Raw genomic sequence first — 18,114 nt, forward strand, 5'->3', positions numbered from 1 at the left:
GAATTGCACGTGAGTTTCTGGGCCTTCTGAGACAGCGGGGATCTGATTCTGATCTCACTTCTGAGCTCCATTCCCTTTGATGTGCACCACTGGTGAAACTGAGCATACTTAGACCACCTGCAGTTTCACTCCCCTTAATTTCTCTTGGATTCAGGCTTTCCCCAGGCCTTTATCTGCCTCCACTGAATAGGACCAGACCAGGCTTCCTCTGTGCCTTTCCAATTGAGGTGATCCATTCAGTGTAAGAACGGTGAGGCGCTACCTTGTAATGTGCTTTCCCCTATTTTCTCTAAAGAAAAGGCCCATCTAATCAGGGTTTGACCTGGAAATTATTTTGACTTATGCAAGAATCCTCTTTTTCCCCCATTCCATATAAGATAAATTGTCATGCAAACTCATAATTTACAACTGGGAACATGTTTTGAGATGGAGTGGTTACAAACTATATTTTATACTTATTTCAAAGACAGGAGGTTATTTCTTTTTGATGCTTATAACCAAATTTATCTTCCGGAGGGGGGTGGATATTCCTAATAATTTAGTTGTTGTTAAGTATCAACTGCCCAAGTCATTTTGTTTCACTTGAATTGGAACTTAAGCAACATCGGGCCCAACCGTGCCACCACGAGCGCAGAATTCCCGGTGAGCTGATTAGAGGTTCAGTCTAAACGCTCCGGCCCATAACTCCATCACGGTGCAAATTTAGACAGTGTAGCTGAGCCTTTGAGCAAATTCACAGGATTTAATTGCATGCATAATTTAAGACCAAGATGTGTAATATATGCCAATGAATGGAAATAAAGACCAGGTAAATTTTAGTAAACATTTATTTATTTAAAAAAACTGAATAAACTGACTAGGAGCATACAATGGAAATTCCAGAATCAAAAAGTCCATTTAATCCCCAAAACATGCCTGCAACAATCTTTCATTATATTTATGCTCTGGTGCAGTTTTTAAAAGGGACCACGTTATCCGACTGTGGTGAATTCTTCTTAGAAGGTGAATAGATTTCTTTCATATTTTGTAAGCATGGCTGTTATAGTCTAGTGCTTTAAAATGCAAGACACAATACAAAATGTGTGTAATATAAGGGCTGTGCCTTACAGAGTTTACAATTGGAAATCAGAAGCTATAAATAGGATAAGAATTTAAGGGAAGGAAGAAGAAGAGATTCAGAAATTGCATTATGTAAATTCAAATTCTGTTTGTTTGTTTTTTAAATTGTACCATCTGAAGTCCTGGTCATGCTGTCTGGAGTGACTCGCTACTGTGAGTGCCTGCTGTGACATTATGGACATGAACTGTGACCGTATAGATCATTGTTGCAACCAGGGTCCTATGATTGCACCGGTTCTTGTACAGAGGAGGCCAAGTGGGGTGTCTATGGAAAGGTTGTAGTTTGCTGGTTATAATTATGCTGTCTGTGTGTGTATATCATTTTTGTATTTGAAGTTATGAATATTGGCTATGTACTTGTTTGATTCTAAGTAGCCTCAGTGAAGTATTTGGTCAGCTTCTTGAGAAAGGACGATTCTGGGTAAGTGCCCAATCAAGAAACATTTAACTGACAATGGACTTTGGGAGATGCCAATCCACATCTGAGCTTTCCTGGTAATGTTCAAACTAACATGTAAACAATGGCATCGGCCTGCAAAAAGCTGAATCATCCATAGTACCATGTGACTTACCCAGGTGGCTACAGACTCCATCTTGTTGCTGTGATCTTGCACAGGAGAACAAAGGTGTTTATTGGAACATCTCTGAGGGTGAGATTTACCTACATTTAGTTTCCTACTGTATTAGGCTTAGACTTGCGTGTTTTGCTTTATTTTACTTGGTAACTTACTTCTTCTGTCTGTTATTACTTGGAACCACTTAAATCCTACTTTTTATACTTAATAAAATCACTTTTGCTTATTAATTAACCCAGAGCAAGTAATTAATACCTTGGAGAGCAAACAGCTGTGCAACTCTCTCTATCAGTGTTATAGAGGGCGGACAATTTATGAGTTTACCCTGTATAAGTTTTATACAGAGTAAAATGGATTTATTTGGGGTTTGGATCCCATTGGGAAGTGGGTATCCGGGTGCTAGAGACAGGAACACTTTCTAAGCCGTTTTCAGGTAAGTCTGCAGCTTTTGGGGGATGTGGTTCAGACCTGGGTCTGTGTTTGCAGCAGGCTAGCGTGTCTGGCTCAACAAGACAAGGTTCTGAAGTCCCAAGGTGACAGGGAAAACTGAGTCAGAGGTAGTCTCAGCACATCCGGTGGCAGTCCCAAGGGGGTTTCTGTGACCCAACCCATCACACCTGCTTCAGGGCAGACTGTCAAAAGCAGGACAGACACCCCAAACTGGTGATATGTTCTATAATTAGATTCCCCCAACCGAGTAACAAATGGGAACTTCTGAAGTACCACAGCAGTCTTATAATGGAGTCACAGACAGTCCCTTTATTGAAGTGTCTGTCTTGCTACCCAGGCAAGCCGTGCTATGTGATAAATGGTCACTTACACCAAAAATCACAAAATATTTCAGATAACACCCAGTCCCAAGAGACCCGTCACTCATCCAGGTCGATTTGCATCCTAGTCTCACACCAAAGACAATGCAGGTAGCTAAGTCTGTAGTAAGCTAACTAAAGGCTGATGAGAGTTATTGAGAGGTTAAAGCAGGTACAAATATATACACAGTCTATAATTTCAAATGGTAGCAGAGATGTAGCGATCTGCCATTTTCTCAGAAGTCTTTTAGGGCTACCCAGAATAACTCTGGGGATCTCTCTCTTCTCGTTCAGCTATTCTGCCCTATTAGAATACAAACAATCCAGAGATGAAGAACTTTTCCTTGTGTCCATTCTTATAGCTTCTTCTCACAGAAAAACAAATAGATAGTTTGGCTATCCACATGGGCTCTTTCGTTGATGGCAGAGAGAGAGGAGTGCATTTAGTCTTTGATCTCTGATCACACACAATGACCACTTGCTTTGAAATGCGCGAGAATTAGCACTTCCCTATTAAAGGTTTCAGAGTAGCAGCCGTGTTAGTCTGTATCCGCAAAAAGAAGAACAGGAGTTATTAAAGTTCTTCATTTGCATTACACAAGGTTGTTTCTCATGTGATTGGGTTTTTTAGTTAGAAAGGGGATCTATACAATGTACATGTTCGCTATTCCATTATAACAGGATACACATAAGTGAAAATAATGCAAGTAGCATCCCATTAGTTTTCATGAAGTTTAAAACCAAATACGTTCCTGTACATTTAACAATGCATTTATACCATTCTTATACATTTAACTTATTGACCTGTGTAGTAGGGCAGTTACCCCGCTCCTAGAAAAAAGGCTAGGCTGAATCGGGAAGCAGCCACAGCTGGGTCCAGGCTCCAATCAGGCCACACCTGGCCCTGTTAGAAGGGCTCAGGGAGGAGCTGGATCAGTCTCTCTCTTGCTCTGGAGAGAGAGAAGGACCTGGCTGCCCAGGAGAAAAGGGCACCTGGAGTGGAGCAGGGCTGGGGAGCGGCCAGAGGAGCTGGGGAGCTTCAGCCTGGCAACTCCCCAGGCTGAGGCCTTGTAAAGGCCTATGCAGGTGTTGGCGTTGGGAGGCGCAGCCGAGAGACTGGACCAGCTGCTTCTGCCTATCTCCTTGCCAATGATGAGTGGCCATGACAGACTGCGTCTGCCCCAGTGAGCGGGGGCTAGATGATGACTGGCAGTAGCCACTGAGGCAAGGTGGGGATAGAGGGTTGGGGGTTCCCCTGGGAGGGGAGACCCAGATTGTGGGGTACTGCTGGGGGCAGAACCCTGAGGAAAAGGGGCACTGGGGTTTGGGAGGGACACGGGGGCCAGTGACAAGCGAGACACCGGACAGGAGGAGGCGCTCTGTATGCTGGAAAGCTAATTCCCAAGACAACCAGCAGGAGGCGCCGCGCTGGTGAGTCTCACTTCGCTACAGCCTGGCTTCCAGCTGCGTTTGTCAGTTCTCAGCTGACTCGGCCCTCACCGGAGCTGGCACTTGGCTTACCAGCGTCACAGTCCTAATGACTATGTCCTCGCATAAAAGGATCTGATTAGTCATTTGGGGCCAAATCCTAAAGTCCTTACTCTTCCACATGTCAGTTTTGACTAGTAAAGATTGCAACAGTTGGCCTTGATAATATTACTTTAGATTCCACTTCATTTCAGTGTGGAGTTTCCTGCTGGGCAGAAACATGAACAAGGTCAGGGGAAATTGTGCACATGAAATCCAAAGACAGAATTTGGTCCATAATAAATGAACCATTCATCAGCAGCACAGCATTTTTCATAGAAAAATGGACATTGTGCCATACCTAAATGACATAACACGTCTAAGGCTGCAGGGAGCAATATACACCAGCTCCCTTAAAATATGATCATTGGAGATTAGACAAAAGCAATATACACTTGTTTGAACAAGTTCAGTACATGAGCTTTTCTTTTGGGGAGGGTGAATTTGAAGCTGATGGAAAGAACAACTGCTGGGTTCACTTTGGACTGTGTCCAACTCCCACTGGAGTCTGGATGAAGCATCTCCTCTCTTACAGTTTTCCTATAGTACAGGGGTTCTCAAACTTTTCTTTTGGCTGAGCCCCTCTTTGAAAATATTTCAAGCTGTGACGACCTCCCCAAAACAGTGACAGCAAATGACTGTACCTACCCATAAGTGCATACTCATGCTATTGCCAGCCTTACGGCTGCACTGCTGCTGGTGGTGGTGCTGCCTTCAGAGCAGGGTGGCTGGAGATGCGGCAGCTGCTGGCTGGGTGCCCAGCTCTGCAGGCAGTGCCAACGTATGGTACTGCCACCCTTACTTCTGCGCTGCTGCTGCTGACGGCGCTGCCTTCAGAAGTGGGCAGCCAGAGACCAATTGCTGTTGTTACCCCCCCCCCCACTGCCCACGCAGCTCCTCTTTCCCCCAGTGACATTATGATCTCACAACCCCCCTACAATAGGCTTGCGACCCCCTTTTGGGGCAGAACCCCCAGTTTGAGAAACACTGTTATAGTAGCCAGGAAAGATTTTTCCTATCACAGTCAGGAGTGTGTGCAGAACATAACTGATCAGATGTTTTGGGGATTAGCTATGCAAATTGTCTTCCCTTGGCTGCTATATACAAAATAAAAATCTAGACAAATTTAGAACAATTGGAGGCAGGGCCGGCTCTGGCTTTTTTGCCGCCCCAGGCAAAAAAGCCGCTGGCCGCCGCGCCCCCCCACCCGTGTGTGTGGGGGGAGGGCGGTGAGCCCCGGCGGGGGCTCCGCTCTCCCCCCGGTGGCCGGGGGGGAGGGCGGCCGGAGCCCTGGGAGGAGGGCGGCGAGCCCGGCCATGGCCCCGCTCTCCCCGGGGGCCAGAGCGCCGCGCCGCCCTCCTCCAGGTGCTGCCCCAAGCACAAGCTTGGTGGGCTGGTGCCTGGAGCCGGCCCTGATTGGAGGGCAGCCCGAGTGAGGCCTGTGTAGGGAAGTGCAGCACGTTTGCATGCGGAGGTTTCAAGGGGCTGGAGACTGACTACCCTGCTGTACTTCAACCTCATCCTCCAGCTCCCGGCGGAGCAGCAGCCTTCCACGCTCTGCTTTACCTCCTCCCCTCACAAGCACAGGGCGACAATCCAGAGGCTTGTATAAAGGAGAGTTAAATAAGGCCGCTCAGACTTATATTTGTATGGATCAGCTCATGTTCTCTGAGACAAGACACAAAGCTCAGAATCATCTGTGTAGGATCCCAGGCAGTAAGGGCCATGCGGTACCCACTCTTAGCAGAGCCTGCAAGAGTGGGATGGAGGAGCCAGGAAGTCCAATAAGATTCCCCTTGTCACATGGCATAGAACCATAGAATATCAGGGTTGGAAGGGACCTCAGGAGGTCATCTAGTCCAACCCCCTGCTCAAAGCAGGACCAATCCCCAATTAACTCATCCCAGCCAGGGCTTTGTCAAGCCTGACCTTAAAAACCTCTAAGGAAGGAGATTCCACCACCTCCCTAGGTAACACATTCCAGTGCTTCACCACCCTCCTAGTGAAAAAGTTTTTCCTAATATCCAACCTAAACCTCCCCAACTGCAACTTGAGACCATTACTCCTTGTTCTGTCATTAGGTACCACTGAGAACAGTCTAGATCCATCCTCTTTGGAACCCCCTTTCAGGTAGTTGAAAGCAGCTATCAAATCCCCCCTCATTCTTCTCTTCTGCAGACTAAACAATCCCAGTTCTCTCCGCCTCTCCTAATAAATCGTGTGCTCCAGACCCCTGATAATTTTTGTTGCCCTCCGCTGGACTCTTTCCAATTTTTCCACATCCTTCTTGTAGTGTGGGGCCCCAAACTGGACACAGTACTCCAGATGAGGCCTCACCAATGTCGAATAGAGGGGAATGATCACATCCCTTGATCTGCTGGCAATGCCCCTACTTGTACAGCCCAGAATACCGTTAGCCTTCTTGGCAACAAGGGCACACTGTTGACTCATATCCAGGTTCTCGTCCACTGTAACCCCTAGGTCCTTTTCTGCAGAACTGCTGCCTAGCCATTCAGTCCCTAATCTGTAACAGTGCATGGGATTCTTCCGTCCTAAGTGCAGAACTCTGCACTTGTCCTTGTTGACATGACCAAAAGCTGCTCCCCTCAGGAGAAAGGAGCTGGGTGAGTGGGGCACTGATGAAGCAAGGAAAGCAAACTCTTACCCTACCACAGGCCTGCACAACTTGTAAAGAGGCCATATTACTCCAAAGAAAACAGCTGAGGGCCGAAACCCCCCAAGTGCCACCCACTGCCCCCCCCAGCGCCACCCAGCTGCCCCCAGCGCCACCCAGCCCCCCCCAAAACAACCCCCCCCGGCACCACCCACCCGTCCCACGGAAACAACCCCCCCAGCGCCGCTGAATCACACACACCCCAGGGCCCCGCGGAAACAAACCCTCCTTCCCCTGCGCCGCCCCACCGAAACAGCAGTATTGAACCTCGGTCATTTGTTATAGCGGGTCCTTAATGTAGTATAGTTAAGGTAAAGGAAAAATTTGTAATCAGTTGCCCTGTTGAATGAATGAGGTGTGAATGAGGAAGGTGTGGAAGGCAGGCACCTCCAGACAGCTGCAACCCTTGGAGAGGCATGGACGATGTAGTGAACCTGTGCCTATGGGTCTAACACTTCCTTCTGGGAATATCCTCCATGACACGCAGGTAGGATGGAACCAGATAAAGGGGCACGGCGCTTTTACAAACATCTACAGTTAAGCACCCCAACCCCTCTTTTTATTTACTGCTAGAGCATGCACATGCCCTGAGAATTACTTTATATATAAAGCGAGTGTCTTCTGGGCTCTGTCCTTGGCGCTGTCTTGTTTCCTAGAACAGCAAAGAATCATTATGTGCCTGATCTTGCAGGGCGCTTTAAGCACATGCGTAGTCTCAAGGCAAGTTAAGCAAACGTGCAAGTCCTTGCAGCTTTCATAGCCACGAACCACGTTCCGAGGCTGAATTTCCCTTCACAATGAGGTGTGCAGATGATGAGTTTAAATATTGCAACTCTGGACCCAAGAGTCTGTTAAATGCAGACAAACATTACATAAAATAGGAAAGGGGATGAAGCTTGGAGGCAGGTGTGTATCCTACCAATTCCCACCCACACCACCCTTTCCCCGGGGTCTCACTGGGACAGATACATGGACATGAACACTTAACTGAGTTGAAGACTCAAACCACTTTTAATCAGAAAATATTTTAGTGCAGTACAATTTGTAATACCACTTCTACACAGAACATGACAGTATGTCATACAATGCAGACATAAAATGTCCAAGGATGTTCAGAACGTTACTGTTCTTAAACCTTCAGCATAAATACCAAATATTTAAATTGCATAGAAATAATTTAACACATCAAAACAGACCCCTAAAGAGTTTGCAGAAACGACAGCTAGTGACCGGAAGCCACATTTTTATAGAAAAGCAATCTTTATGAAAGGAGAATAGCTGCTAGTCTGTTTCACCTAGCCAAGCAAATGATTCTGTGTCTCAGGGATATGTGCCTTGGCAACACATTTCAGGAGTGTAACAACTTACGGTGCTTGTTCTAATTGGATTTCACTTTGTAATCTTACACATTTGGCTCAATGCTGGGCAGCTCCAGGATCTGAAACTCTGATTATTCACAACCCAGCAGGCATCCTGCACATGCCCCATGTGAAAGGCACAGCTCCACAGTACTCCCACCTTGAGCTGCTCAGAGGATCCCAGGGGAGGGGCTATTTGGAATGTGTATTAGATTAATCACAAGCCAACTCTTGAACCACTACTGCAGCATTATCCCTTCAGGTGATCAGGAAGATCTAAGGTGCTTAACAAAAAAACTACCTAGCCCTTGAAGAGCTATACAGAGATGAATTAATAAATATATAAATAAGCCCAGGTTGTAATAACTCAGTGGAACGCGTGGAAGTTGAATGGAGCGCAGGCTGGTCTATCAGACCTTCAAAAGAAGAGAGTTCATCATGGCTAGTTATCCAGCCTCGGGCTCCCATTGTCTCTCACACTGGTTTCCCCTTGTACACACAGGTAGTTTCTGTTGTAGTTCCTTGTTCATGTCCTCTTCTCCCCTCACAGCTTGGTCGATTTACTGCAACAGTCAGACAACAGAACACACGTTACAAGTGACATCCGGAAAGACCTCACCTGGACTCACTTCTGCTCTTGCCTTTCCCCGCTCCAGGCTCTGAGCTTGCATTCCCTGTGCACTAGCCTCCAGCTGCCCTCCGTGGGCGCTGTGTGTGTCACAAGGAATAGGGACAGCGCTGATACATCTCATCAATGGCATTTAGTGGCAGGGACCCCACCAGGTACGGGTAGCAGCCCGGGTTAATGGCGAAGAGTACAGACACTTATTTAAACTCGTTTTCCTACATGACACCTGGGCTTAGTTTCTCCCCCTATAATGGAGCTGGACGGATTGGCCCAGCTTGGCCCCGCGGTTTGTAATGAGAAGTATCCACCGGTTAAGACTCAGTGGCCCCTCTCGCCCCTTGTCCCTGCAACACGGACACCGGCTTCAGACCGAGTCTGCTGCCCACGCTCCCATGACACGGGACAACGGGCGTTAGAGCTGCACCCACGGGCCGCTGGCACAACACAAACAGACACACCCCCCGGGCACGTACCTGTTCAGGATCTTGGTGATGATCAGCTTGACCCAGCGCGCGGTGGGCTCCAGACAGACTTTCATGCCTTGCTTCGTGGTGGCTCTGCGGGGAGGCGGAGGGGAGAGCGGGGTGAGCGGGGGGTTGGCGGGGCGGGGAGGGGGGCGCAGGCTGGGTGGGGGGGCAGCAGGGCCCCGACACTTACATGACTTCTGGCACCCCGCAGTGGGGTCCCTCGGGGATCAGCTCCACGTTGGCGATGTGCTTGGGGTGGATCACCCCCGTCTCGGTCTGCAGGCACTGGCACCGCAGCTCGCCGGCCATGGGGGCACCTGCCCGGGAAGGGGGAGAAAGACTCAGCTCCTGCCGGCGGCCAGATACTCCGCAGGGGGGCGGCCGGGAGACACCCCTCGCCCCACACCCTGGGTCTGACCCATGCCCCCGGCCCGGGCCTTCCCCGCATCCGGCCGGCTCTCGGACACCTGGGTCCCTTCCATCCCCCGGGACTCCCCGCATCCGGCCGGCTCTCGGACACCTGGGTCCCTTCCATCCTTCCCGAGACTCCCCGCATGCGGCCGGCTCTCGGACACCTGGGTCCGATCCGTCCTTCCAAGCCCCAGTGGGAAGCGAGACTCCCCCAGCCCGGGTCCCGGGGCCACCCCGGCGCAGCGAGCCCCTTACCCCGGCACAGCGCGGCGCAGGCCAGCAGCAGCAGCAGCAGCAGCAGGGGGCTGCCAGGGGCGAGGCTCCGGGGGCGGCTCATGGTCCGGGCTGGCGGCGGAGGCTGGTGCTGGGGATCTGGGTTCGGCTCAGCTCTGAGCCTCCGCAGCGCCCCGCAGCCGCTTTTATCCCCGCGGGGACCCGGCCGGGACATTCCCGGGGCAGAGGGGGAGGAGCGGTCGGAGAAATCCGCTTCAGCCGGGCCCCGCCTGTCCCGGCCCCGCGCCAAGGGCTGGGCTCGGGGATCCCGCCTGGAGCCACCAGGGCGCCCCGAGCGGAGCGGCCGCAGCTCCCGGGTCCCGTCGCTCCCGGCTCCTCAGCCAGGTGACAAACCGCTGGGAGCTGCGGGGAGGGGCCGCTGCTTTAGCTCTATGGGGAGAGGCAGCGGCTGCCCCTGCAGCTCCCAGCTGTTTGCAGCTGCCTCTTCCCAGAGCACAGCGCCCAGCTTGCCGGCTCCCGCAGCTGCCCTGCAGGGGGGCGGGGGGGGGTTGGGCCTTCAGGGCAAGGCGCATCCCAAGACCCCGCTCCCTGCAGGGCTGAAGCCCCAAGCCCTGATGCGCCTCCTGTGGGGCTGAAGGTCTGAGCCCCGGCAGGTGCGACCTGGCTCTTGAACTTCTGAAGATTGTCACATGCAGCTGGAAGGGTCGGACAGTTTGGCCCCTGTCCTAGCCAGGGAATCGCCCTGGGGGAGGGGGAGGGGACGGGAACTGGGCGCACCACCAACCTGGGGGGTCTGAAATATGCACAGTCCTGTGATTTCTAAGCTTGAGGGGGGAATGAAGACATAGTTCAGCCCAGAATCCGGCTGGAGTTTGTGTCCTTCAAACTCCTTCAGTTCCAAACCCTGAGCAAAGTGTCACTTCTCTGGTGGGGGTGAGGAGAGCTCTGGGGTCAGTCTGGAGAAGGATTTCCTTATACACACGTCATTTTACTGCCGGATTCATGTGTAATGACAACAACAGAGGCTGCCTTGCAGTGCGGAGAGGCAGACCCTGTACCCCCGTGTAACGAAGGCCGGGTCAGACCCGCATAGTGCACAGAGGGTTTGGCCTGTGTGCATCGGCTAAAGGTGATGACACCATGTATCAAATTCTGCCCTTGGTTACAGTGAAGCCAGGCCGGGGGAACAGGTGTAGCGGGGGGCAGATTTGTCCCTCGTGTTTAATGTGCTGTCTCCATCTAACTCCCTCCTCAGGCTAGTTCCTGGGATCTTAACGCCTCTTGCTGCTCACTCAGTGGCATAGCTCTTTATTAGGCCTCTAATGCTCCCTCTTTAAACTAGTTCACTTATTGTAACACTCCACAGTCAATCTGCACCATCGGCATGATGTGATATCAAGCGGTCTGAGCCTTGTATTTTAACATGACTCTACAGTTTTGTTTTTAAATCTGCAGGTTGACGCTCTCCATAATTTTTTACAGGAAAGGGGAAGCTGAGAATGTAACATGACAGCGACATTCGGGAGGTCATGTATTTATCGGCACAGTGAGCTGTTAAATTAATCCAGGGGTCTTCCTCCTCATCTGATGAGGAGCTCATATTTCACTGTTCTCTATGGAAGCTAAAACTGCATATCTGGTTTATTGCAAATGACTGAAAGCACATAGTAGGAGGGGGGAAATCATTCATCCCAGGTCATTGACATAACCTTATTATTCATTTAAATTACACTAATGCCTAAAATGTAATTTACCAGTGAGTGAACTGTCTATCTAATCAGACAGCTATGGCAGCCCTAAACGGTTCTTGCTCTGCAACCTTATGGGCAAATTACAGAAACACCTGACAATTACCACACATTCAACACCGTGGGGAACATACACACAAGTAGCTGTGCACCAAATAAAACCCCCATGAATGATGCTATTAAGCATCTTCCAAAGCTAGAGCAATTCTGAGAGTTGTGTGGGTCTTTCTGCCAACCCAGTTTCTGATATTTGGCAACGTGTGTCAAGTGTGTTCCTTTGGTAACATTTTCAATTTCATTTTCTTTATGCAGCATATAGGCTGTGCGAACAGCTCTTCTCCCATTGCAAAATAACAAATCAATAGCAGGTCTGTTCTGGGGCTCAATCCAGGTCCAATTAAAATTAACAGTAAAACTCCCTTTGGTTTCAAGTAGGAGCAGAATGGGCCAGTGGGCAACATCCCGGCTTCATTGAAATCAGTGGCAAGACTCTCATAGACATCAATGGGGTCAGGGTTTCACCATTGACTTTAGTTGGTGCTTTAGGTGGACAAAGAATGCAGAAACAATTGATGCTTAAATGGAGCAGGTTTTATTTTTAGTTTAATTTCGTGAAAGCTTTTGGATGATCCATTTTGGGCCTATTCTGGCCACAGTAATTACAGCGGGTAGAGCAGTGTAGCCCACTTTCTTAAATGTTTCTTGCAGAGGGGGAATTTTGGCATATAGAATGATTTATGCCCTGTAGCAGGAACAGAACTTTAAAGTCCCGCAAGCAGCAGTTTATGCCCCATAGCAGGTATGACGACAAAATTATGTCAGAAATTAATAATAATTACTGCATTAGGTAACTTAGCTAATGCACTAGACATGCAAATCATACAAAGCTGAAATCACAAAAAGCGTCAAGCAAAACTATTTATTGTCCTGCTTTTGAATTTAGTAAGTGATATATTTTGTGATAAAAGAATAGCTGAGAATTCTAGTACATGACAAAATGCTCTTTAAGTTTAAACATAAACATAACCAAGCCACGTGTAGTGGAATCTATTTTTGCTAGGAATTGTGAAACAGTCTGTCACTTTTAATAAAATAACCATGCTACTTCCAAATCTTGGACAATGGGATATTCCCTAGTAAGGCCAGAGTTCAGTATGGGACTTTGTCTTTTAATGGAATAACTGTAGTTCCAGCAACAGCTTTGTAATGTCTCACACAGCTGAACAGAAAGTTGGCAAAACCTATTTTGACATGAGTTACAGTCCTTGCTGGACAGTTCCCATCCCATGTGGGACAAAATTGCCAGTGCATTTTTTAAAGGAAAAGTCATTCTTACTACGTCAACTGACACTTACTTCCTAGAAGGTTCATCCTGAAAAAATGGTGTCACTACTTGCCTTTTGGTGAATTCCAATATGATTCAGCATTAGTTCATCAGCGCTTCTGTTTAAGATACATTCATTTTTTAAAGGTGAAGTTGAGCTTCAACTCCAGGAGTGAGGTAATCTTAAGTCACGAAAGAGGTAGCAGCCACTCATTGCATGAAGGAGCTAAAAGACACCCTTGGGATAGCTTAATTACATCTAGAAGGAAGACCTCCTTGATCAGCAAACATGACTTGTCAGCCAACATGTAACTTCAGCAATATTATTCAGGGAGTAGGAGCCTATTTCCTCAGTCACTTCCAGTTCACTTTCCTGTGTTGTAACTAATTAAACCCATTTGTCGTAATGCAAGGCAGAAGGACAATTATACGTGTCAGAATGTCTTAATCCTGTGACAAAGTGTCTGACTTGCCCAAGAATTGGGCCTGAAAGTTAAATCTGCCCTGAACTAGTTTTGAGGCCTTGCACCAACACCTACCACACACTGAATGACAGAGAAATTAGAGATGTACTGAGAGTGCAAAAATGGTGAATAAACATTTGCTTGAACTGAATTCCCTTCAGCCGGCCTTATGCCCATTCTGCGTTCGCTTTCCATGACTGTTGGACAATAAGATTGCAGATTTTACTGATGTGCAAGGAAGAAGAATTTGCGATGTGGGGGTGTTTACACCAGTAGGGCTTGTGTAATCCACTAGGGAGTGTGTGTTACAGGTCCCCCCGCTCCGGCCATGCCCCATCTACATAGGATAGGAGTCTGCTACAGGCCTAGCTAAGGGGCTGTAGCTCAAGCTGCTGTAGCTCATGGCTTTTAGCTCTGAAGATCCCAGGTCCAACACCTGGGTGGTGCTGCTCCTACATGGCAAGACAACCTACTTAACGCAGACAGGCTCTTCTTGTTACCCCTCCACTTCACAGCTGACTGTCTCGGCACCTCTGCACGCCCTAGCAAAGGCTCAGTCATGGGGACAGAGGGGTGGAAAGAGGAGACAATCTTCACTATGAAGTGGGGAACAGGATCTGAGAGGGGCCAACAACTTTTTTTTATGATGGACACCTACATTTATCTATTGTCTTTCCATTTTTCCCAGGAGGCAGCTACCCAGTCCTTCCCCAGGTTTGCCTCAAACCTGCTGGAATCTGATCTTGTGGGTTTTCTACTCCAAAGGCATTTGTGTACATTTTCGTTACACATCAGAGGTGAAATCCTGCCCTACTGAAGCAAATAGCAAAATTCCTGTTGACTTAGGGCCTGGATTCCAACCCATGAGGGCTCCATGGGGCCAGAAAGTTTGTCTTTTTATTTTTTATTCCCTGTTTCTATGGCACCTACCAGAATGGGGCCCTTGACTATGGTTTCGAGATGCTACTGCAATAATAATAATGATTAATAATTAATAATAAGAGTTTTCAGATAAGGAACCTTCAAATCATTTGAGACTCACTTATCCCAATGTAACCCAGGCTCACACTTCTGGTTAGGCGCAGTCCACAAAGTTAAATAGAAACCACAACTGAGTGGTCATCCGGAAAGAGTGAACTCCTTCCAGGGTGAGAGCTGCATGACACTAGAAAATTATCTGCACACCATCTAGATTCCAAAACTGGGATTAGCTCATGGCTAGACTCTTCCACTATATAATTAGAATGTATGCATATGCTTGGTTACACAGCCAGGAGATGGTGAAATAGGAGAGCGACTGGGTGGTTCAGTGTCTATTAAAGCAGTGAGAAGCGGTGAATACATTAATCTCTTGTATCGGTAAAATTGGCACAGCAAAGGTCAGTGGATCAGATTTCATGCTCAGACATGCTGAAGTGTCTGAAACAGGGAAGACCACAGGAACGGGAGTAACCACACAGGCATGCGTCTTCCTAGGGGGATAGCGTGTCAACTGCTAGAAATGATGACACAGAGAGGACAAAATGAATGTTCTAATCAAAGAGTAAATGTGCAAGTCACATTTTCCACTTCTCAGTAATTTGTTTCATGTCGCTGTCACACTCTGGATGGGGAATGAAGCCTTCTTTTTTTTTTTTTTAGGGCGTCAGAAAGCGGCTGTGCTAACTTTGTTCGTCCTTGACACAGGACAAGGTAGGGCCTGTCCCTGCTCCCAGTAAGTGAATGCCGTTGTAGTGGACACTTCAGGTATCCTTAGAAGAATACAGCCAAAGCAGTGTTGGGCTGGATTTTCAAAACCGCTCAGCTCCCACTTAGACACCTAGATGGTCAGATTTCCAAAAGTGTTCTGCCCTCCGCGGATCCACCGGAGTTTCTGGATAATGGGCACTTTAAACACAAGGGGAGAGCCCAGATTTTCCAAACAGGAGCTGCCATGTGATGAACTCCATTGAAAAGGTGGCCCATAGCTCTTTGAAATACAGGCCATGGATTTTTTTAACCATGCCTAAAATTATGATCCTAAATATATATTTAGTTGCCTGTATTAAGTAACTTGGTTTTCAAAATTGCTGAATGAGCACCCAGCATTGACTTCAGTTGACACCAGAGTTTGCCCGAAGTGCTCTATTTTTTTCAGGTGTGGTTCTGAACGGCAACACCAACAGCATAGTGGATAGGCATCTATTCCAGTCTTCTATTAATAGAGTTCTCCTCAGCGACTGCACTTCAGCCTGGGTTGGAATCTTTCATCCTGGCCTATCCACCATTAACAGAGCTGCCATCCCAGGCTCTGGAAATGGAGCAAAAAGCCACAATTTGTCATATCCATCTATTCCCAAATTTACTCAAACATTTAAAAACCTGTGTTCATAAGAAAAAACTGGCTAGATAGCCCAGTAGAACAAAGCCCTCTCTTTATCCAGTGATCAGGTCAGCGTCTACACACTTCTCCTTTTGCTGAACTCAAAAGAGCATCTCTAGGGATGAGAGGACAGTCTCCACGTCTGGTCCAGCCTTCGTTTTTTGTAGATACAGTCAATATTGCTGGTGGTCTTTCTGATCTGAGCACTAACAGGCTATCAGGTGCTCCTTTTAATTTCTACAATGTGTGTTTCATTGGCTAAGTGTGTGTGTGTGTGTGTGTGTGTGTGTGTGTGTGTCGATCCCATCAGTAGGTCAGACCTGCTCAAGTGCGCGTAACTATGTCGCTCACTCTTGACTGCAACCCCAGAAGGCCTAATCCATAGTATGAACACCACAGCTAACCAACGCTCTTCTTTAGCTACCAGAGACAGGGGCTCTGTGGTGTTGAAGTCAACGTTCCTGGCTTCAGTCTGCGATACGCCATGTGTGTCATTTAGCTGATGCCGGCAGGGTCTGTTGTTTGCAGCCACACAGCGTATTGCAGCCCCCTCTATTGTGTTCTCTCCCTTGCGGTGTTCGACCATTGCTTTCACTCAGGGGCTTAGTCTTGTTTCACAGGCTGATACCTAAAGTGGTTTCCAAGTTTTCCTGTTGCATCCACCCTCTCTTGCTGATGGCCAGAGCTGCCTGCAAAGTGTCTGTCCTCTACTGTTCAGCTCGTCTTTCCTTGGCCAATGTGTGCAGGAATAGAGAGCTACAGTGTATGCGCCTCTCCTCCTCCAGTGCAGGGACTTTCTGGGGAGATGGCTCTTACAGTCTGACTATTAGTTATTTGTATTGAGGTGCTGCCTAGGAACCCCAATCATGGACCAGACCCCCATTGTGCCAGGTAGTGTACAGACCCACAACAAGAAGACAATCGCTGCTCCAAAGATTTTATGTAATCTGTTCCCCTAATTCATTAATTTTTGTAGTGGGGTAGTGTCACGGAGTGTGGAGGGACACCAGGCCCTGCACCCCCGGCTTCCTGCGATTCACTATGACTTTCAGCCAGCCAGTAAAGCAGAAGGTTTATTTAGACGACAGGAACACAGTCCAAGACAGGGCTTGCAGCCACAGACAACAGGATCCCCCCCCCCCAATTAGGTGCATCTTGGGGTCCCAGGGCACCACAGCCCCTTGGGGGGTCAGAGCCCCATCTGCCTCGCAGCCATTCCACCAGCCAGATCTGAAACTCCCCCTCCAGCAACCCCTCCCACAGCCTTTGTTCAGTTTCCTGGTCAAAGGTGTCACCTGGCTTCTAACCCCTTCGTGGGTTCTCATGTTACATGCTCAGGTATTCTTCCTCATGGCCAGTCTCCCATCCCCCAATGCAGACCATCCTAGCCACACTCTCCTGCCTTCCCACCCAACACTCCCCACTCAGCATTCAAAGGCCACATTAAGAACAGTCCCAGTTCGTCACAGGTAGTCACCCCGCTCCGGCCCTGAAGGGGTTAAAGCAGCCCTGGAGAGGGCTGTGGATGGAACTGGGCTGATTGGAAAAGCGGCCACAGCTGTGGCCAGCTCAGTCAGGGCCCAGCTGGCCCTATAAGAGGGCTGAGGGCCAGAGACTAAAAACACACTCGCTCTAGCTCCTTAGAGAGAGAGAGAGAAGGACCGGGCTGCCTGGGAGGCTGAGGCGGGTATCTAGGGTGGAGCTGTGCTGGGGAAGGGCAGAGGGAGCTGGGGAGCTCCAGCCTAGCAGAGCCCCAGGCTGCAGGCCGAGTTCAGGGCCCACAAAAGGTCCTGGGGCTGCAGAGGGGCGGCCCAGAGATAGGCAGAGGCAGGTGGTCCAATCCCCACTTGCCAATGATGAATGGTTTACAGACTGCCGTCTGCCCCAGTGAGCGGCGGCTAAATGGAGACTGGCAATAGCCACTGAGGCGAGGTGGGGATAGGGAGTTGGGGGTTCCCTGGTCGGGGAGACCCAGAGTGAGGGGGTACATGCGGTGGGCAGAACCCTGGGCAAAGGACACCGGGGTCTGGGAAGGAGACAGAGCTAGCAGCAGGTGAGACACCGGCCTGCAGAGGGCGCTCTGGGCTGGAAGAGCTAATTCCCAGGACGACCAGCAGGAGGCGCCACGCTGGTGAGTCTCAATCTTGCTACAGTGTTAAACCCCTATGTACAGTACAGCAGAACAGTCAACACCGTGGCGTTGCCAACCTGTGATGTAATGAATGCAGACTGCTAGAATAGCTTGTCTATAGGCCACAGTTCCTGTTGGGACAGTCAAATGTCTGAACTTTACATAACGCAAAACAACCCCCTCAAGTCAGAAGCCCTGGGAGGCTGCTTGACCCTCTTTATGAACCCACGCTGTAACTTGGCACCACTGGTGGTTTGCTCAGGAGAGAGTCAGCCTGAAGAGC

The 18,114-nt window shown here is 49.0% G+C and overlaps 1 protein-coding gene across 2 annotated transcripts; it reads right to left on the reverse strand.

Annotated features, from left to right (window-relative positions):
- Positions 1–7,677: 7,677 nt before the first annotated feature.
- LOC135983529 (growth-regulated alpha protein-like) lies at positions 7,678–10,049 on the reverse strand. 2 transcript variants are annotated; one of them, XM_065595928.1, is made up of 4 exons: positions 9,824–10,031; positions 9,348–9,474; positions 9,164–9,247; positions 7,679–8,625 (listed from the first exon to the last, which is right to left on the reverse strand). In XM_065595928.1, the coding sequence occupies exons 1-4, from the start codon at positions 10,014–10,016 to the stop codon at positions 8,607–8,609; spliced, it is 423 nt and encodes a 140-aa protein (XP_065452000.1). In that variant the 5' UTR covers positions 10,017–10,031; the 3' UTR covers positions 7,679–8,606. The 2 variants fall into 2 exon arrangements, with proteins under 2 accessions (XP_065451999.1, XP_065452000.1); XM_065595927.1 differs by having other exon boundaries at positions 7,678–9,247; positions 9,824–10,049.
- Between the last annotated feature and the right edge of the window lie 8,065 nt (positions 10,050–18,114).

This window comes from Chrysemys picta, chromosome 5, assembly GCF_011386835.1.
Source record: "Chrysemys picta bellii isolate R12L10 chromosome 5, ASM1138683v2, whole genome shotgun sequence".
In the NCBI taxonomy this organism is placed as follows: domain Eukaryota; kingdom Metazoa; phylum Chordata; order Testudines; family Emydidae; genus Chrysemys; species Chrysemys picta.

Bases quoted from the DNA above. Each gene is read 5' to 3' on its own strand.
- LOC135983529 (XM_065595927.1), bottom strand. From the start codon at position 10,016: ATGTCCCGGCCGGGTCCCCGCGGGGATAAAAGCGGCTGCGGGGCGCTG. The intron at 9,475-9,823 runs GTAAGGGGCTCG...CTTCCCGGGCAG, and splicing joins CTGCGCCGCGCTGTGCCGGG to GTGCCCCCATGGCCGGCGAG. The intron at 9,248-9,347 runs GTAAGTGTCGGG...GCCTCCCCGCAG, and splicing joins TGCGGGGTGCCAGAAGTCAT to AGCCACCACGAAGCAAGGCA.